Raw genomic sequence first — 21,996 nt, 5'->3', positions numbered from 1 at the left:
CAGGGCGTGACAATCTACTTCAAATATTTAGCTTTCTCTTTTAAAATATAATTATGAGAATCATAGATGACTCTGTCTTTAGTAAAGAGTTTCTGCAAATTATTTTCTGTTGCGTTCCTGTGTTGGAGATTCAGGAAGAATTTGGGCATTTTTCTCCATATTCCATCCAGTTTGCTTTATTTTTGTAATAGATTACATTAGATCATTCTTGAATAAGTTCCTCAAGTTCTTTTTGTTTTTCCTCTAACTTATTCTGTATCTCTGTAGTATTGTTTTTATTGCCATCTATCTACTATTAGTTCATGTATTTCCTTGTTAGTCTTGTCTCTTTAGACTGGAACTGCTTTTTTATTATTGATGCGTACGGAATTGAAGGACCTCTGAAGGTACAGTACATTTAAAGGTATCCCAAACAATAAGGGGACTTTGATTACATTTCCAATATCCCCGGCCACGTGGGAATTCTGTAAGAGTTATGTGAAAGCCAATTAGATGTCAGGATGAGTAAGACTATAATGTGTGATGTCTAAATAAATAATAACCCAGACATTTTGCATTGTTGATTGTCGATGTGTGTAACATGAAGTGAGTATAGCCTCAATATTCAGGATGATAATTGTAATCATTATCGTAACACCATCATAGTTGCATCATATTTACATTAATAAACATAACTTTCATAGAAAAAAACATCCTAGTATTTCCATATTTCCTAGTATTTTCTAGAGACGGCTTCACTACAGTACAAATGTATACCGTACAATATGTTATTATTTCCCAACGTCCTTGTTCTGATATCTTCCCATTGCTTGTTGAAAACATAGATGTAGGCAAAGACATACAAAAAATAGACAACCAAAAAACATATTAAATTATAGAAAAGTTTTCAACAATAGAGAGAGAGGAGAGAAGATAGAGAGAGTGAGAGATCAAGTGTGTGTGTGTGTATCAACTTCATAGTGTTCAGATATTTTTACAGTCCCCATAATTTTTTCTGGAGCCTGATGTCCCCATAGAATTTAGTATAGCCATGGTGTTATGGAGCTGTCGCAGAAGAGCTGTCCATCTATAAAGAGTTTGTTCACAATGATAAAGGCACGCTTGCCCTTCTCCCTCTGTTGCCTTTACGCCGGTCGTTTATCTCCCTTGGAAATTGGTAATTGAGACCAAATTTGGCCCCTTTAAGCTCCCTTCCCCTGCTTTTGATCATCAAATCAAATGTATTTATATAGCCCTTCGTACATCAGCTGATATCTCAAAGTGCTGTACAGAAACCGAGCCTAAAACCACAAACAGCAAGCAATGCAGGTGTAGAAGCACAGTGGCTAGGAAAAACTCCCTAGAAAGGCCAAAACCTAGGAAGAAACCTAGATAGGAACCAGGCTATGAAGGGTGGCCAGTCCTCTTCTGGCTGTGCCGGGTGGAGATTATAACAGAACATGGCCAAGATGTTCAAATGTTCATAAATGACTAGCATGGTCAAATAATAATAATCACAGCAGCACCTCAGGAGTAAATGTCAGTTGGCTTTTCATATCCGATCATTAAGAGTATCTCTACCACTCCTGCTGTTTCTAGAGAGTTGAAAACAGCTGGTCTGGGACAGGTAGCACGTCCGGTGAACAGGTCAGGATTTCATAGCCGCAGGCAGAACAGTTGAAACTGGAGCAGCAGCACGGCCAGGTGGACTGGGGAAGGAGTCATCATGCCAGGTAGTCCTGAGGCATGGTCCTAGGGCTCAGGTCCTCCGAGAGAGAGAAAGAAAGAAAGAGAGAATTAGAGAGAGCATACTTAAATTCACACAGGACACCGGATAAGACAGGAGAAGTACTCCAGATATAACAAACTGACCCTAGCCCCCGACACATAAACAAATGCAGCATAAATACTGGAGCCTGAGACAGAAGGGGCCAGGAGACACTGTGGCCCCATCCGATGATACCCCCAGACAGGGCCAAACAGGAAGGATATAACCCCACCCACTTTGCCAAAGCACAGCCCCCACACCACTAGAGGGATATCTTCAACCACCAACTTACCATCCTGAGACAAGGCCGAGTATAGCCCACAAAGATCTCCGCCACGGCACAACCCAAGGGGGGGGCGCCAACCCAGACAGGAAGATCACATCAGTGACTCAACTCACTCAAGTGACGCACCCCTCCTAGGGACGGCATGAAAGAGCACCAGTAAGCCAGAGCCCCTGTAATAGGGTTAGAGGCAGAGAATTCCAGTGGAAAGAGGGGAACCGGCCAGGCAGAGACAGCAAGGGTGGTTCATTGCTCCAGAGCCTTTCCGTTCACCTTCACACTCCTGGTCCAGACTACACTCAATCATATGACCCACTGAAGAGATGAGTCTTCAGTAAAGACTTAAAGGTTGAGACCCAGTTTGCGTCTCTCACATGGGTAGGCAGACCATTCCATAAAAATTTAGCTAAATAGGAGAAAGCCCTGCCTCCAGCTTTTTGCTTAGAAATTCTAGGGACAATTAGGAGGCCTGCGTCTTGTGACCGTAGCGTATGTGTAGGTATGTACGGCAGGACCAAATCAGAGAGATAGGTAGGAGCAAGCCCATGTAATGCTTTGTGGGTTAGCAGTAAAACCTTGAAATCAGCCCTTGCCTTAACATGAAGCCAGTGTATGGAGGCTAGCACTGGAGTAATATGATCAAATTTTCTGGTTCTAGTCAGGATTCTAGCAGCCATATTTAGCACTAACTGAAGTTTATTTAGAGCTTTTTCCGGAAAGTAGAGCATTGCAGTACCTAGAACCTAGAAGTAACAAAATAATGGATACATTTTTCTGTATCATTTTTGGACAGAAAGTTTCTGATTTTTGCAATGTAACGCCGAGGTCCTTCACATTTTTATTTGAGACGACTGTACAACCATTAATATTAATGGTTGATCAGCTCCACTAATGATCAGCTCCTTTTGTTGGTAGTGTTCACATTTTGTGATAATCGGTCAGGGACCCTTGGTCTTGTCACTCCGAGCTCCAAGTCTGTGCACTCGGTGGAAAGCCACCTTGTTTATGGTCTTTAGAGGAAGTTTCAAGGCGGATTTAGGTAGAGTGCTTGCTGCGTTGGTTGGACTATTATGATCCCTGGACCTGGGAACCTAGTTCCCAAATGGCTGCCTGCTGCTCCAAAGCCCGAGAGCTAGACTGTCCCTTTTTATAATTACTTCATTATAATATACATTCATACCATTCTCATTCTCCAAGTGGAAATGTTGTTTGGATAGCTCAGAAACTGCACAACACTTGTGATAAATGGTTTGGTTTGGTTTATTTAATTGCATTTACTAGTTTCCTGTCAATGTCTTTGTTGTTTTTGTTTGGAGAGCACGTGTCCAGTTTGTCTGTCATGTTTAATGTTGTGTGAACGTGCACGCTTTAGTGTGCGTAGATATACCTGGCCTGCGCGCCAAGAATAGGTGTGGCCAAATGTACACTACATGACCAAAAGTATGTGGACACATGCTCTTCAAAAATCTCATTCCAAAATCATGGGCATTAATATGGAGTTGGTCCCCCTTTGCTGCTATAACAGCCTCCACTCTTCTGGGAAGGCTTTCCACTAGATGTTGGAATTTTGCTGCGGGGACTTGCTTCCATTAAGCCACAAGAATAATAGTGAGGTCATGCACTGATGTTGAGAAATCAGGCCTGGCTCGCAGTCGGCGTTCCAATTCATCCCAAAGGTGTTTGATTGGGTTCAGGTCAGTGCTCTGTGCAGGCCAGTCAAGATCTTGACAAACCATTTATGTATGGACCTCACTGTGTGCACAGGGGAATTTTCATGCTGAAACAGGAAAGGGCCTTCCACAAACTGTTGCAACAAAGTTGGAAGCACCGAATCGTCTAAAATGTCATTGTATGCTCTAGCGTTAAGATTTCCTTTCAATGGAACTAAGGGTCCTAGTCTGACCCATGAAAAACAGCCCAAGACCATTATTCCTCCTCCATCAAACTTTACAGTTGGAACTATGCATCGGGGCAGGTAGCTTTCTCCTGGCATCCATCAAACACAGATTTGTCCATCAGACTGCCAGATGGCGAAGTGTGATTCATCACTCCAGAATACCCATTTCATGAAGCTCCCAACGAACAGTTCTTTGCTGACGATACTTCCAGACGGAGTTTGGATCTCGGTAGTGAACCACCGACAGATGATTTTTACGTGCTACTTTCTTTAGCCCTTGGCGGTACGGTTCTGTTTGCTTGTGTGGCCTACCACTTTGCACCTGAGCCGTTGTTGCTCCTAGACATTTCCACTTCACAATAACAGCACTTACAGTTGACCAGGGCAGCTCTAGCAGGGGAGAAATTGGACGAACTGACTTGTTGGAAAGGTGGCATCCTATGACAGTGCCATTCTACTGCCAATGTTTGTGCATGGAGATTGTATGGCTGTGTGCTTGATTTTATACACCTGTCAGCAACGGGTGTGGCTGAAATAGCCAAATCCACTCATTTGAAGGGGTGTCCACATACTTTTGTATATAGGTGTATTTAAGTGCCCATTTGAGGAAGTTCCAGCTAGTTAGTAACGTTTTGGGTAAGGAGAGGCAGCATCTGAGCCTGGTAGACCCCACCAGGAGAGGCTTTTTCTTTTGAATGCCGACATTTTGATGTCAAAACTTTGTAAATATTACCGTCACCTTTGAAACACCAGCGCAGTGTAAATAAATCCAACACCTCTACTGTACTTGCATGCCTCCTGCTGAATCTTGTACTTGAATGCCCTTATTTTACGCTGACACAGCGCAGCGGTGATGGGCTACAGATTTCCCGCCAACCAATGGTCTCAGTGGTCTCAGAGTCTCTGAATTTCAACTTTATGTTTATTGTGGTATAGTGTGATATAAGCAGAATTCAATATAATTCCAATGCAAGAACCCCCCAAAATGTAGCTCGCTGATTTCATCTGCCCCCTGGCGCCGGGTCTGACCTGGTGACCGAACAGGCTACCAGCTGGGGGGATAGCTCCAGGGGCCCTTGGGGGTGGGCTGGGCATTCATGGCCGGTTTGGCGGAGACCCAGAGGGGGGGGGGGGGGGGGGGGGGGGGGGGGGCTTGGAGTACCAGACCACCACACAGGCCTGTCTGACACCACAGGGTCGTCAGCCTGCCAGGAGTGGTCAAATCTCCCATCCCTGAAGTTGAACTTTAACCGTTAATAACTGGCACACAAGAGCATGTCTAAACGTGCATTTTCCCATAATCAAATCAGTTTTGGGATAAAGTGTAATATAGAATAAGGTGAGGACAGCAGGGGTGGAGGAGGTGGGGGGAAGGCGTTCCGGGGGGGGACAGGTCCGGTTCGAACGTTGGTAACTGTAGGGTGAGACCCAGAGAGGGGCACTCCATCCAGCCAGCTTCCTGCCCTGACCCACGGAACTTACTCTTCCCCCCAGAAGGAAAGTGTCACTCACCCAGTCACCTACCTCTAGGCCTCAGAAGCCCTCCACTCACTAGAGGCCCAGTAAGCCAGAAAAAAGGGGGAGAGAAAAGCCAACCTCCACAGATGCTGCCTGCTCTGCTCTCCTGAAGGACAGTGTCACACACACCTATTTACATAGGCCTTCTCCCTGGGGTCTACCTGACTTCCAGGCAGGCTCCCACGGACCTGGTGACTTCTTCTACTGTCAAAGCACCCCTGTTTGGTTCTGACTCCTACCTCACCCTCATTGGCTCTCTTTGGGCATCACCCATCACCACGTCCCGGCCAGGGCTCAGCCACCTCCATAACCTCACCCCCAAGGTGAACCTGGGCCCCACACTCAAGCAGCCCTCTCCCGGCCACGAAGAACTCTATTGCTCCGCTGTCAGGGACCACCAGCACCTGGTGACCCAAACGCGCACTGTGCACCTGGTAACCTATAACAGGCTCTGCACACATTGTAACATGCTCTTTTTTCTGTTCATAGAGTCCCAACTCTACGTTCAACAGCCTAAGTCCAACCATGTACTTTGTGACACCCCGCTCCGTTTCCGCGCCAGAGAGGGGCCCTGCCCGAGTCCGGCCGCCCTTGCTCTGACTCTGAGTGCCCAGTCTGGGGGCCCCCGCGTGTACCTGGTGACACTACGACTTCCAGGAAGGCCACAGTGAGTCAGGCCTGACTCTGCCCCCAGGCCTGACTCACAGTCCAAGAGGACGGGCCCACTCTGTTTCTGGTCCCTGCTTCAATGCCTTCCCTCTCCCTGGGCCTGAGAGTCCAGTTTACTCCCTGGAAGCCCAGACCTGCAGGCCTCCACACCTACTCTCCCGTCCCAGTCCAACACCCCTCTCTCTGGGCATCACCCATGACCAAATAACTGTATGTATTTAACAGTGGATGAAGGATGTATTGCTGCCTCGATCAGAGCTCTGGCCTGACTTGGCTTTTTATTTGCAACTCTGCCTAGAAGGCCAGCATCCCGGGGGTCACCTCTTCACTGTTGATGTTGAGACTGGTGTTTTGCGGGTACTATTTAATGAAGCTGCCAGTTGAGGACTTGTGAGCCATCTGTTTCTCAAACTAGACATTGTAATGTACTTGTCCTCTTGCTCAGTTGTGCATCGGGGCCTCCCACTCCTCTTTCTATTCTGGTTAGGGACAGTTTGCGCTGTTCCGTGAAGGAAGTAGTACACAGCATTGTACGAGATCTTCAGTTTCTTGGCAATTTCTCACATGGAATAGCCTTCAATTCTCAGAGCAAGAATAGACTGATGAATTTCAGAAGAAAGTTATTTGTTTCTGGCCATTTTGAGCCTGTAATCGAACCCACAAATGCTGATGCACCAGATACTCAAGTAGTCTAAAGAAGGCCAGTTGTATTGCTTCATTAATCAGCACAACAGTTTTCAGCTGTGCTAACATAATTGCAAATAGCTTTTCTAATGATAAATTAGCCTTTTAAAATTCTAAACTTGGATTAGCTAACACAACGTGCCATTGGAACACATTAGTGATGGTTGCTGATAGTGGGCCTCTGTACCCCTATGTAGATATTCCATAACAAATCAGCCATTTCCAGCTACAATAGTCATTTACAATATTAACAATGTCTACACTGTATTTCTGATCAATTTGATGTTATTTTAAAGGACAAAAAAAAATGCTTTTCTTTCAAAAACAACAACATTTCTAAGTGACCCCAAACTTTTGAACGGTAGTGTATATTGACTCTATGCACAATCACAGGACGCTACACACTCACTCACACACACTCACACTCCAACAAACACACACTTAATTTTGTCACACACATAAAACGCACAGACATTCATACTGACTCTACGCACACACACACACACACTCACATATAATCATCATATACACTGCTGCTACTCTGTTTACCATATATCCCTTTTTACAGAGTGGTGCGACAAACAAAAAACATCCAGTCAGCAGCAGTCCTGTGGGAGAAAACAAGCCCAGTTCCTGTTGCGTCATGCTGATGACAGAGTCAGGATTTGACGTAAACAGCATGAGTCCATGGCCCCTTCCTGTGTGGTGTCAACGGTACAGGCTGGTGGTGTAGGGAATGTTTTCCTGGCACACGTTAGGTTCCTTGATACCAATTGAGAAACGTTTGAACGCCAAACCATGTAGAATAAATGCCCCAGAGAATTCAGACTGTTCTGTAGGCAAAGGGGTGTCAAACCTGGTACGAGATGGGTGTACCTATAAAACTGGCCTCTGAGTGTAATTTATTTTATTTTATTTATGCAATTAGAGAATATTCTTGTATAATGAAAAGCACATTTTACGAATGTAATAAATTATTATTATTATCATTATTATTATTATGTATCTCTACCCCTACCACTCCAGTATCCCTGCACATTGTAAATATGGTATTGGCACTGACCCTGTATATACACTATAAAATCAGCAAAAAAAGAAACGTCCTCTCACTGTCAAATGCGTTTATTTTCAGCAAACTTGTGTAAATATTTGTATGAACATAACAAGAGACATAACAACTGAGACATAAACTGAACAAGTTCCACAGACATGTGACTAACAGAAGTGTCCCTGAACAAAGGGGGGGATCAAAATCCAGACGTGCTCAATGGGATTGAGATCCGGGCTCTTCGCTGGCCATGGCAAAATCCTGACATTCCTGTCTTGCAGGAAATCATGCACAGAACGAGCAGTATGGCTGGTGGTATTGTCATGCTGTAGGGTCATGTCAGGATGAGCCTGCAGGAAGGGTACCACATGAGGGAGGAGGATGTCTTCCCTGTAATGCACAGCATTGAGATTGCCTGCAATGACAACAAGCTCAGTCTGATGATGCTGTGACACACCGCCCCAGACCATGACGGATCCTCCATCTCCAAATCGATCCCGCTCCAGAGTACAGGCCTCGGTGTAACGCTCATTCCTTTGACGATAAACGCGAATCCAACCATCAGTGAAGAGCACTTTTTGCCAGTCCTGTCTGGTCCAGCGACGGTGGGTTTGTGCCCATAGGCGACGTTGCCGGTGATGTCTGGTGAGGACCTGCCTTACAACAGGCCTATAAGCCTCTCTCAGCCTATTGCGGACAGTCTGAGCACTGATGGAGGGATTGTGCGTTCCTTGTGTAACTCAGGCAGTTGTTGTTGCCATCCTGTACCTGTCCCGCAGGTGTGATGTTCGGATGTACCGATCGTGTGCAGGTGTTGTTACACATGGTCTGCCACTGCGAGGACGATCAGCTGTCCGTCCTGTCTCCCTGTAGCACTGCCTTAAGCGTGTCACAGTACGAACATTGCAATTTATTGCCCTGGCCACATCTGCAGTCTTCGTGCCTCCTTGCAGCATGCCTAAGGCACGTTCACGCAGATGAGCAGTGACCATCGGCATCTTTCCTTTGGTGTTTTTCAGAGTCAGTAGAAAGGCCTCTTTTGTGTGCTAAGTTTTCATAACTGTGACCTTAATTGCATACCGTCTGTAAGCTGTTAGTGTCTTAACGACCGTTCCACAGGTGCATGTTCATTAATTGTTTATGGTTCATTGAACAAGCATGGGAAACAGTGTTTAAACCCTTTACAATGAAGATCTGTGAAGTTATTTGGATTTTTAAGAATGATCTTTGAAAGACAGGGTCCTGAAAAAGGGACGTTTATTTTGTTTGCTGAGTTTATATACAAAAGTATCTGGACACCGCTTCAAATGAGTGGATTCAGCTATTTCATCCACACCCTTTGCTAATAGGTGTATAGAATCGAGCGCACGCCCATGCAATCTCCATAGACAAAGATTGGCAGTAGAATGGCTTTACTGAAGGGCTAAGTGACTTTCAACCTGGCACCTTTCAAACAAGTCAGTGTGTTAAATCTCTGCCCTGCTAGAGCTGCCCCAGTCAACTGTAAATGGAAACGTCTAGGAACAACAGCAGCTCCACACATGCTCATAGAACGGGACTGCCGAGGGCTGAAGCACGTAGTGTGCAATAGTCGTCTGTCACCGGTTGCAACACTGACTATGGAGTTCCAATCTGCCTCTGGAACCAACGTCGGCACAAGAACTGTTCGTCGGGAGCTTCATGAAATGTGTTTCAATGGCCGAGCAGCCGCACACTAAGAGTGGTGTAAATCTCGCCGCCATTGGACTGTGGAAACGCGTTCTCTGGAGTGATGAATCACGCTTCACCATCTGGTAGTCCAATGGACAAAGCTGGGTTTGGCGGATGCCAGGAGAACACTACCTTCCCCAATGCATAGTACCAACTGTAAAGTTTGGTGTAGGAGGGATAATGGTCTGGTGTTGTTTGTCTTGGTTCAGGCTAGGCCCCTTTGTTCCAGTGAAGGGAAATCTTAACGCTACAGCATACAATGACATTCCAGACAATTCTGTGCTTCCAACTTTGTGGCAACAGTTTGCGGAAGGCCCTTTCCTGCATGACAATGCCCCCGTGCACAAAGCCATGCCTAATCTCCCAACATCAGTGCCCGACCTCACTATTGCTCTTGTGGCTTAATGGAATATTGTAACATGTAGTGGAAAGCCTTGCCAGAAGAGTTAAGGCTGTTATAGCAGCAAAGGGGGACCAACTCCATATTAATGCCCATGATTTTGGAATGAGATGTTCGGTGAGCAGGTGTCCACATACTTTTGGTCATGTAGTGTAGCTTACTTCCATTCTCGTGTTCTTCTTATTTTTATTTCCTGTCTGTTTTTATTCTACTTTATTTTATAGTACTACTGTTATTGATTACTGCATTGTTTGGAAAGAGCATACAAGAAAGGCATTTCACTGTGCTTGTGCACGTGACAATACAACTTTGGAACTTAAAATTTTAGTATATGCTGTTGTTGCCCTTTACATCCTTCTGCTGACCTTGGTCATTGAGTGTGTGTGTGTGTGTGTATTCGTTCTCTTTAAGCTCTTCCCAGCAAGCAGGGGACGTCCTGATGACATTTGGTGATGTTCCCATTTGGTCCCTTAAGGGTTTCGACGTGAGGTTATCCCAATGACGTTCTGAGATTTTATTTTATTTATTAGGATTGTTCTAAGAACATTATAAGAACATTGAGTGATAGTCCCAAGGGAATGTTCTCTGGGGGACCTTTGTCATCTTCCCTGTAAGTTCTCAGCGTGTCACTATGTCAGGACCTTTTTAGGTCGTTCTCACAACTTTAATTTTACTAGTCCTTAGGATGGTCCGAAGGCAACATTCTCTGCGGGACCTTTATATAGAGTTCCCGGTTTGTCCCAGGGGAGTTTTTAGGATTTTCTTGGGTCGTTGTGCTATGATCCCCTTAAGGTCACATGAACTTTCTTGGTAGGTTTTGTCTAGATCCCAGTTTGTCATATTTAGGACATTCTTGGGACGTTTGTGTCATGGTCCCCTGAAAGTTTTTGGACGTTCTGTCATTGTCCCCTGGAGGTTTTTGTCACGTGATGGTCCCAGGTGTCCCAAACCACATGTATTACTTATAATACATCTCTGCACTTAGCAAAATAATGTAATCTGCACTGCTATTTTAGTTATCAGGTAATCTGACTATTCTCTCACTGATTTAATTTACTCATTTCAGCAATTTGAGTTTGGGGTTTCAGTAGAGTTGTTGGTGGGGCTCATTATACAGTTTTAATGTTACTCCTGAATCACTATGATAAATGTAATCGTTTTTCTTCAGTGTATTTTTACCAGAGCTGACATTTACTTAGATGTGAAACGAAAAGGCCATCAGTCAATGATGCAGACATGGTGGTGTAGCAGGAGGATTGGAATGCTGTGAATCAAGAGGTTGTGAGTTCAAATCCCAGGTGACGACATGTTGAATAATAAGTACTGTATGAATAAACGTAACATCATGTGTGTCAAATATGTAAGTTGAAAACATTGTGTTGAATGCTGTGGTTGTGACTGGATCTGTTTTGGTTCACCAATCAGGGTCTTGATGGGCTTGGCAAAAGTAACAAGGGTGATGTAAAATGAAACTAGGGTGTGTGTGCCCTGGGTAAATAAAGAACACATTTGGGCTGGGTGTTTCTTTGTGACAATCAGGTGACAAAGACCTCCAGGGGACCATGACATAGTGTCTCAAAAATGTCCCTGGGACTAACTGGGAACTAGGCAAAACCTCCATGCAACCATGACAAAAAGTCCAGATGACTTTAGGTGGCAATTTTGTGACATCCCGGGGATGTCCTAATGCCTCATTATTGTTTGCAGGATTACTCCAGTACTTACTGTATTCAACTCAACTCAACCCACACACACACACACAGAAGGGAAGTGAGTCATGTGGAGACAGCGTTGCTTTAAACCCCTCTGAGTAAAGCCAGGCTAATCATATCTTACCTCACAAAACCCACTGGCCAAGTCGGGCTGGAAGAGAGAAAAAAAAGCTTTATTGTCACATACACCAGATAGGACTAACTATTCACTTGTCATTGTCACTTCACCAAAAAACTATAACGTTGTTTTCATACAGTATATATTCTCTTGTGACTGAAAAATATTGCAGTTAATGTTGAGATGTGTTCTTTACTTGAACTCTGTGAAGCATTTATTCGGGCTGCAATTTCTGAGGCTGGTAACTCTAATGAACCTATCCTCTGCAGCAGAGGTAACTCTGGGTCTTTCATTGCTGTGGCGGTCCTCGTGAGAGCCAGTTTCATCATAGCGCGTGATTGGTTTTTGCGACTGCACTTGAAGAGACTTTACAAGTTCTTGAAATTTTCCAGATTGACTGACCTTCATGTCTTAAAGTTATGATGGACTGTCGTTTCTCATTGCTTACATGAGCTGTTCTTGCCATAATATGGACTTGGTCTTTTACCAAATAGGGCTATCTTCTGTATACCCTTGTCACAACACGACTGATTGGCTCAAACGCATTAAGAAGGAAAGAAATTCCACAAATTAACTTTTAAGAAGGCACACCTGTTAATTGAAATGCATTCCAGGTGACTACCTCGTGAAGCTGGTTGAGAGAAAGCTTTGCACACACTTGGCAATCATCAAGATGAAGGGTGGCTATTTGAAGAATCTCAAATATAAAATAGATGTTGAGTTATTTAACACTTTCTTGGTTACTACATGATTCCATATGTGTTATTTCATAGTTTTGATGTCTTCACTATTATTCTACAATGTAGAAAATAGTACAAATAAAGAAAAACCCTTGAATGGGTAGGTGTTCTAAAAGTTTTGACCGGTAGTGTATGTGGTTGTGAAATTGTAACTCAACTTACTGTCATCTAGGTATATTGTTTGTCAGTTATGTTCTTCATTATTGTGTTTTTTGACGGAGAAACGATTTGTGTGGGGAACTATTTCCATTGTCGTTTACTGAGCTCTTCAAACTGTTTCTCTGGGTGTCTTTTGTAATGCTGCCCGGCCCCGCCTGTAAAAAGAAAACCTTTTTTTGATATTTTCCCCTCCCTTTGTTCTTTCTCTCTCTCTATTTTCTCTCTGTTTGATGGTGTAGGCAGTTAGGGTGTGTGTGTGTGTGCGCATGTGCATGCTTCTGAGGGGGAGTTGATAGATGAGTGGGAGAGGGTTGTACAGGTGAAACAGGGTGGAGTTCTACAGGAAACGTGTTACTCAGAGCTATTGTGAAAAGGATTACAACCATTGGTTGTGTGTGTATGCATATTCGTGTGTATATGTGCTGTCAGTGAAATGTAAAACAAACAAAAAAAAACAAACTATTATGCTCTCTGTTTTGTTTCTTTTTAAATCACACCGCAAGGCTAGCACCTCCCCTCCCTCTCTGGCTCAGAGTGCAAACCTCAAAGATCTACACATATTTTTTTGATTATATTCAAGGTTCTAGACCTTTTCAACAGTCAAAACAATAACATGTTCTATATGCAAGCGCAACCAAGACCTTCTCCAGTAAACATCCAATCCTGCATATCACCATGTTTGTTAACTACCTAGTTAGTTGGCTAGCTAGCACAAAATTATAAGTTAGTATTTATTGATCCAACCCAAAAATGTAACAAATGAATTATATACACACATTGACTTGTTGCTACCAGATCTACGAAACAAAATCATCAGAAATGTTTTATTTCCCGTTTATTATCCGTTTAATCTGATGGTGTTACATTTGGCTAGCACAGCAAATAACCGGAGTTAGCATTGGGAAGGTAGACAAAGATCAGCTTACCTTGTTAGCCAGCTAGATAGATGAATTTATCTCACGACAGCCAACAATATAACTAAACTAAATGTAGCTAGCATACGAGTCCAATGTTTGACGGCCACATTGTTTAGCTACATCAAAGTTAGCTAGCAGCAGTAATTACCCCACTATCGACCTCTCTCTCTCCCCCTCACTAATCTCTCTCTCCTAGCTCTTCATCTGCTTCCTCCAAAACGCAACTATATTTTAACCAGGTGTACTGCCCACTTAGTTTCAATTAAGGAACATACTGTAGTTCTAATGAACCGCTAGCTTGTGCTAGACATGTATTATAAACCTCACGTTACAAGACCAAGCTAGTTGTTTGTTTACATGTAGTAAAGCTTATAATACAAATGCTGCACCTTGTGGTGATAATGTTGAACTGCATATGAATTACTCCAGGATGATACATTACATGAAGCAAACAAATTGCAACTTTATTTCAACCATCATGTATTTTGAGAGTGACCACTGTGAAGGGTAACTTTTACATGGGCTGCAAAGCAGCTATGTAGTAATGTGTGAGTTCCATCTTTGTATGGCTGACCGGCCAGGACACAAACCCTAACCAAATGACACTTGTAGCTAGCATGCTAACCACTGGAGAAGGAGGACAATGAGTGTAGCGGAATGAAACAAATCGGTGCAAAGTTGCAGGAGGAGATCCTCCCGTAGCCGAGATGCTTACAGTATTAAAATAGAGATACCGTCATGATAGACAGGAGGATACACTACTTCAAGTCTCAAGAGGGATGACATCACATTGGCTACTAGAACTCACATGCAGCTCACCTCTACTACAGTCACAACCCTTTCACCTCCTCCTATGCCAGCGACAGTATAACTCAGCCACCGACTGTGTGATCAGAGTCAATGTAGCAGAATTAAACATCCACAAATTCTGTGGGTGCTAGATTGACTCAGTTCACACAGTCTGCTCTGCTGGCTGCTGAGTTTGATGCGGAGGAGGACGAGGTCAGTGAGTGTAGAAGAGAGGTGAGTGTGTATCACATGTGAGCTAGTTGACAGGTGAGTGCTAGGCTCTTTCTCAATTCATCATTACTCGATTCCTCTCCTAGTCTCCTTCTAAAAACCCATTGGAGAAGTAGGTCAGAGGGGAGGGACTTTGTACCTTCTCCTCCAATACAGTTGCAATATAATACAGTTGAGGAGATAGGATGCAAATAATCAAGGAAAGACAAAGTGAGAATGCCCTAGTAGCCATGGTGTGGTGACGTCACCCACCCTGAGACCTAAGGTACTGTCATCCTAGCCCAACCAAGATCAAGGTTTTGGTATGATAATAGACGCTGCTTTGTGGGTATGCAGTGCTGTTGTGGACCGGGGTTGCATCCTAGGTCAGCCATACAGGGATTGTTACAACCACAGCAATGATCAAGGACGTCAGCTGCAGCTGCAAATCTGTGCAATATCATCAGACAAAATGAGAGTGAGTGACAACCAAATAAAACAGAAACAGTGACTGTTCAATGACCAAAAAATCCACTATACTTAATTAAACACTTTACACTTTATTTCATATCATACATATCATGTAAATTGTTAGTGGGTTTAGACATTAATCTTACTCCAAAACAAGAGAATATTGAATAGTTCAAATAATAGTGTCTAATACAAATAATAAGCAGAATATCAGGGATGGTCTGGAACAGAAACCTGAACACCCGGTAGCTACAGTACTCTGCCTTTCTAAGGTCTTTGAAAGCCAAGTTAACAAACAGATCACCGACCATTTCGAATCCCGCTGTACCTTCTCCGCTATGCAATATGGTTTCCGAGCTGGTCATGGGTGCACCTCAGCCACGCTCAAGGTCCTAAACAATATCATAACCACCATCGATAAAAGACAATACTGTGCAGCCGTCTTAATCGACCTGGCCAAGGCTTTCGACTCTGTCAATAAATCTTATCGGAAGACTCAACAGCCTTGGTTTCTCAAATGACTACCTCGCCTGGTTCACCAACTACTTCTCAGATAGAGTTCAGTGTGTCAAATCGGAGAGCCTGTTGTCCGGACCTCTGGCAGTCTCTATGGGGGTGCCACAGGGTTTAATTCTCGGGCCGACTCTTTTCTCTGTATACATCAATGATGTCGCTCTTGCTGCTGGTGATTCTCTGATCCACCTCTACGTAGACAACACCATTCTGTATACTTCTGGCCCTTCTTTGGACACTGCGTTAACAAACCTCCAGACAAGCTTCAATGCCATACAACACTCCTTCCGTGGCCTCGAACTGCTCTTAAATGCTAGTAAAACTAAATGCATGCTCTTCAACTGATCGCTGGCCGCACCTGCCCGCCCGTCTAGCATCACTACTCTGGACGGTTCTTACTTAGAATATGTGGACAACTACAAATACCTAGGTATCTGGTTAGACTGTTAACTCTCCTTCCAGACTCACATTAAACATCTCCAATCCAAAATTAAATCCAGAATCGGCTTGCTATTTCACAACAAAGCATCCTTCAATCATGTTGCCAAACATACCCTCGTAAAACTGACTATCCTACCGATCCTTGACTTTGGCGATGTCATTTACAAAATAGCCTCCAACACTCTACTCAGCAAATTGGATGTAGTCTATCACAGTGCAATCCATTTTGTCATCAAAGCCCCATATACTACCCCCCACTGCGACCTGTATGCTCTCGTTGACTGGCCCTCGCTTTATTTCGTCGCCAACCCCACTGGCTCCAGGTCATCTATAAGTCTTTGCTAGGTAAAGCCCCGCCTTATCTCAGCTCACTGGTCACCATAGCAGCACCCACCCATAGCACTCGCTTCAGCAGGTATACAGTGTCTTGCGAAAGTATTTGGCCCCCTTGAACTTTGCGACCTTTTGCCACATTTCAGGCTTCAAACATAAAGATATAAAACTGTATTTTTTTGTGAAGAATCAACAACAAATGGGACACAATCATGAAGTTGAACGACATTTATTGGATATTTAAAACTTTTTTAACAAATCAAAAACTGAAAAATTGGGCGTGCAAAATTATTCAGCCCCTTTACTTTCAGTGCAGCAAACTCTCTCCAGAAGTTCAGTGAGGATCTCTGAATGATCCAATGTTGACCTAAATGACTAATGATGATAAATACAATCCACCTGTGTGTAATCAAGTCTCTGTATAAATGCACCTGCACTGTGATAGTCTCAGAGGTCCGTTAAAAGCGCAGAGAGCATCATGAAGAACAAGGAACACACCAGGCAGGTCCGAGATACTGTTGTGAAGAAGTTTAAAGCCGGATTTGGATACAAAAAGATTTCCCAAGCTTTAAACATCCCAAGGAGCACTGTGCAAGAGATAATATTGAAATGGAAGGAGTATCAGACCACTGCAAATCTACCAAGACCTGGCCGTCCCTCTAAACTTTCAGCTCATACAAGGAGAAGACTGATCAGAGATGCAGCCAAGAGGCCCATGATCACTCTGGATGAACTGCAGAGATCTACAGCTGAGGTGGGAGACTCTGTCCATAGGACAACAATCAGTCGTATATTGCACAAATCTGGCCTTTATGGAAGTGTGGCAAGAAGAAAGCAATTTCTTAAAGATATCCATAAAAAGTGCCGTTTAAAGTTTGCCACAAGCCACCTGGGAGACACACCAAACATGTGGAAGAAGGTGCTCTGGTCAGATGAAACCAAAATTGAACTTTTTGGCAACAATGCAAAATGTTATGTTTGGCGTAAAAACAACACAGCTCATCACCCTGAACACACCATCCCCACTGTCAAACAAGGTGGTGGCAGCATCATGGTTTGGGCCTGCTTTTCTTCAGCAGGGACAGGGAAGATGGTTAAAATTGATGGGAAGATGGATGGAGCCAAATACACGACCATTCTGGAAGAAAACCTGATGGAGTCTGCAAAAGACCTGAGACTGGGACGGAGATTTGTCTTCCAACAAGACAATGATCCAAAACATAAAGCAAAATCTACAATGGAATGGTTCAAAAATAAACATATCCTGGTGTTAGAATGGCCAAGTCAGAGTCCAGACCTGAATCCAATCGAGAATCTGTGGAAAGAACTGAAAACTGCTGTTCACAAATGCTCTCCATCCAACCTCACTGAGCTCGAGCTGTTTTGCAAGGAGGAATGGGAAAAAATTTCAGTCTCTCGATGTGCAAAACTGATAGAGACATACCCCAAGCGACTTACAGCGACTTACAGCTTAAAATATATATATATATTTTAAACTCCCTCCCTCCCCTCACCAGAGAGGCCCAGTGGGGGTTCTGCCAACAGGTCTCATCCGGGTAAATAAAGCTGGCTAGACAAAACATCATTAGGAAGGATGTGTAGCGTAGACAAAACATCCTTAGGAAGGATGTGTAGCGTAGACAAAACATCCTTAGGAAGGATGTGTATATACATGTAGCGTAGACAAAACATCCTTAGGATGGATGTGTGTATATACATGTAGCAGGGCACTGTCCGTCTGGCCTGTTTATTTGATTTCACTCCCACCTCCTTCTCGTATGAAAAACTGGCAAATTAGGTTTCCCTTTCAAGCCCAATAGGCCATGCCTTACCTATGTAGCTCATATTGAGTGGATGGGACTGTGGCAGCCCTTGTGTAGTCCCTGGATGTGTGTGTGTGCACGTGTGTGTGCACGTGTGCGCGTGTGTACGTACAGTATGTGTGTGATGTGGTGTGGTGTAACGAGGCAACACTTGATCTACAAGTAGTTGGAATTGTCTCCTCAAATACACACTGACATGTCACACAATGTAGTGTTTCGTAGGGACATTAGGTCAGGTTAGATCATGGATTATTTAATGGAAGAATACTGGGGAGGAAGACAAAGTTACACCATCATCGGAAATCAGAGGAAAGACTTTATTTGAGTATAGATTGTATCCTGAAATGTTGAAGACAAGTAATGCCTGAATGGTGTTATTAGCAATGTCTATTATGATGTTAAATCCAAACTCTCCTCCCCTCCAGAATTCCATCCGCCACAACCTGTCCCTCCACAGTCGTTTTGTTCGTGTGCAGAACGAGGGGACAGGGAAGAGCTCGTGGTGGATGCTGAACCCCGAGGGAGGGAAGAGCGGGAAGTCCCCCCGACGTAGAGCTGCCTCCATGGACAACAACAGCAAGTTCACCAAGAGCAGAGGACGGGCTGCCAAGAAGAAGGTAGGAAGGAGCAGAACAGTACATACACTGTCTATCATCAGCTGTATTTCAGCACCTCTACAGTGTTTGTTTGTCAATATGGGAAAGTGATTGGGGCTCATCACTTAGACCATTATAGGTTAATATGAGGTGCCACAAAGTGCTGAAACTAAAACAATCTCTAATTTTACCTACTGTGCAGAGTTGTTCTGCACGTCTGTCAGCTTTGTGTCAGTGGCCTGTCCACCTGTGTACCTTTGTCTACCTGAGCTCACCTCTGTCCCGCTACTGTCTCCCCAGGTGGCTCTCCAGGACGGGGTAGTTGGGGGTGCAGACAGCCCGGGAGGCTCCCAGTACTCCAAGTGGCTCGGCAGCCCCAACTCCCACAGCCACAGCAATGATGACTTCGAGGCCTGGACTACCTTCCGGACGCGTGCCTCCTCCGACGCCTCCACCCTCTCTGGCCGTCGCTCTCCCTTCCTGGAACAGGACATCGACCTATCAGAGGCCGATGTCCATATGGGCTACCCTGTAGGGATGGGGCCTAAGATTACCTCCATGGCCACCCTGCCCAGCCTATCAGAAGTGGGCCTGGCCGGCTCCATGGGGGGTCATCATCATGGTCACCACGGAACAGAGAATGTCATGGAGAGTCTCCTTGACAACCTCAACCTGCTGTCCCCCAAGAATCAAGGCCAGCTGGTGGTATGTGGTGGGCCTGGGTCTGGGCCCGACTCCTCACGGTCCTCCCCCTCCTCCATGCTTCAGAACAGCCCCTATAGCTCCCCCTCCATGAACCCCCAACCCCAACAGCAGGACTACAGGAAGTGCCTCTATGGCCAGGCTGGGCCAGGCATGAACAGCCCACATCTCTCCCCCATCCCCATGCAGACGCTGCCAGAGAGCAAGCCTCCAGGGTCCTTTGCACACTTCCGGAGCCATTACAACTGCCCTGCTGGGCTCCTTAAGGAGCTGCTGACCTCTGAAGTAGCTGACCCCCGTGGTGGGGAGGCCATGCCCACCATGGAGACAGTAGTGTCCCAGTCAGGGAGAGGGCGAGGAGGAGGAGGGCGGATGCTGCCCAACTACAGCAGCCAGGGGCAGGTGGGACAAGTGGGGGGGCACGGAGGGGTGAAGATGATGAGTCCCGCTCCTCAGCAACACACACGACACCCTCAGTCCCACACTCAAAATCCACACCCTCACCCACATCTGCAGCCTTTCCACAGCCAGGGCCAGTGCCCTCCCCCATCTGGGCCCTCCATGAACGGCTGTGGCCTGATTCCCTTGACCAGCCTCAACCACGCTGGGGGCCCTGCCCGTCTAGCCAGCCTCAGGACACACATCCACCAGCTACAGCAGCGGCCCCACAGTGGTGGTGGTCACCCAGTCTCAGGCCATCACAACCACAGTCCCCACCACAATGGAGCTCCCCCACCCAGCTACAGCAGCAGTGCTAATGGTTATGGGAGACCAGGTCCAGGTCCCAGCTCTGCTCATCCCCAGTTCCACCACCACCACCACCATCATCATCATCATCAGGAGAGGCTGCCTAGTGATCTAGACGACATGTCCATCGAGAGGTTTGAGTGTGACATGGAGTCTGTTCTTCATGACACGCTGATGGACGGAGACTCGTTGGACTTCAACTTTGACCCCATGGTGACCACCCAGGGGTTTAGTCAGGGGGTTGGGGTGAAGACCACCACACACAGCTGGGTGTCTGGCTAAGACACACACACACCTCTCCGACTCAGAGCAGACAGGTTAGTGTATAGAGATGCAATATAATACAACAGTGTAAATATAATATCATATATTTACTATTAAATTGTGTCTCAATGGTAAATGTTTTGCAAATCCTTTAATAGATTCATTATGCAGTTATTGATGGTTTTACAGTTTTGATTTTTCAGATTTTTCAACATTCTCCACTGGCCTTCATGAAGAGAATGGAAGAGTCTAAAGAAACCATTGCCCCTCTCCAGAGGACTATCATCAGCCCGTCCCAATTCTGTCACTATCCATTGCAGATATGTAAGGTGGAAGAAATCAGGTGGAAGCTCCATCACTAAACTGTGTTCACATATCTAGACCCTTTAGATTTGCAAAGATCAAGGTGTACGGAGGGACTGCGCTGGCTGAGACTGTGAGGGAAAGGCTGGTCTGAAGTTGGCCTTGTAAATATAGCAGCACAATACCATTCACTTCAACAGTACTTGGAAGAAGCTGGAGACTCTTAAAGCAATGTTTTATTGTGAAAAATGTTTTGTGTTTAGTATGTTATTTTAGTTTTTTGGATCTCACATTATGTTTTTACGAGTGTGTATTTATCTTTTTTAGTTTGGCTTTAGCTCTTCAAAAACAACTGGAATGGAGTCGGTTCTGTTTCACATTCAAGTGGGGTCTGTCCCACCCTTCAAGGTGCTTCTCTATAAGGTTGTCAAAAAAAGTTTGACATATTATGTCTGAGTAAGATATTATCGATGTAAATATGCTACTATACTTCAAACATACAGTGCATTCGGGAAAGTATTCAGACCGCTCAACTTTTTCCTATTTTTTTTTACGTTACAGCCTCTTTCTAAAATTGATTCAACTGTTTTTTGCCCCCAGATTTTTGCCCCCGCATCAATCTACACACAATACACAGTAATTACAAAGCAAAATCTTTTTTTAAATTTTTTTCTTTTACATTTCTGTAATTATTTAAAATAAAAAAAACTGAAATGTCACATTTACATAAGTTTTCCGACCCTTTGCTCAGTACTTTGTTGAAGCACCATTAGCAGCGATTACAGCCTTGAGTCTTCTTGGGTATGACACTACTGTCACGTGTGCTCCCTCTCCGGCCTCTAGGTCACCAGGCTGCTCTTTATGGCACACACCTGTCACCATCGTTACGCGCACCTGCACATTATCAGACTCACCTGGACTCCGTCACTTCCCTGATTACCTTCCCTATATATGTCACTCCCTTTGGTTCCTTCCCCAGGTGTTATTGTTTCTGTTCCAGTTTCATGTCTGCGTTCGTGTTTCGTGTTTTGTATTATGTTTTCATTTATTTATTAAATGATTCACTCCCTGAACTTGCTTCCCGACTCCCAGCGCACACATTACAACTACAAGCTTGGCACACCTGTAGTTGAGGAGTTTCTCCAATTCTTCTCTGCAGATTCTCTCAAGCTCTGTCAGGTGGGATGGGGAGCATCCCCAGA

At 44.8% G+C, this 21,996-nt stretch overlaps 1 protein-coding gene across 2 annotated transcripts in view; it reads left to right on the top strand.

Moving 5' to 3' along the window:
* Positions 1-21,524, top strand: part of LOC110490984 (forkhead box protein O1-A) — a 74,997-nt gene extending 53,473 nt beyond the window's left edge. The window contains exons 2-4 of one of the 2 annotated variants that reach the window (XM_021564372.2): positions 18,608-18,799; positions 19,079-20,544; positions 20,695-21,524. In XM_021564372.2, the coding sequence (XP_021420047.2) occupies positions 18,608-18,799; positions 19,079-20,509 (1,623 nt within the window). In that variant the 3' untranslated portion in view covers positions 20,510-20,544; positions 20,695-21,524. Of the gene's footprint in view, positions 1-18,607; positions 18,800-19,078; positions 20,545-20,680 lie in introns of both variants that reach the window. The other variant, XM_021564373.2, reaches the window with a different exon arrangement.
* The last annotated feature ends 472 nt before the right edge of the window (positions 21,525-21,996 follow it).

The sequence above is a fragment of the Oncorhynchus mykiss genome, chromosome 2 (assembly GCF_013265735.2).
Source record: "Oncorhynchus mykiss isolate Arlee chromosome 2, USDA_OmykA_1.1, whole genome shotgun sequence".
NCBI classification, from domain to species: Eukaryota; Metazoa; Chordata; class Actinopteri; order Salmoniformes; family Salmonidae; genus Oncorhynchus; species Oncorhynchus mykiss.
The sequence above is the reverse complement of the archived record's forward strand: the minus strand, read 5'-3'. Positions and strand labels throughout refer to the sequence as shown.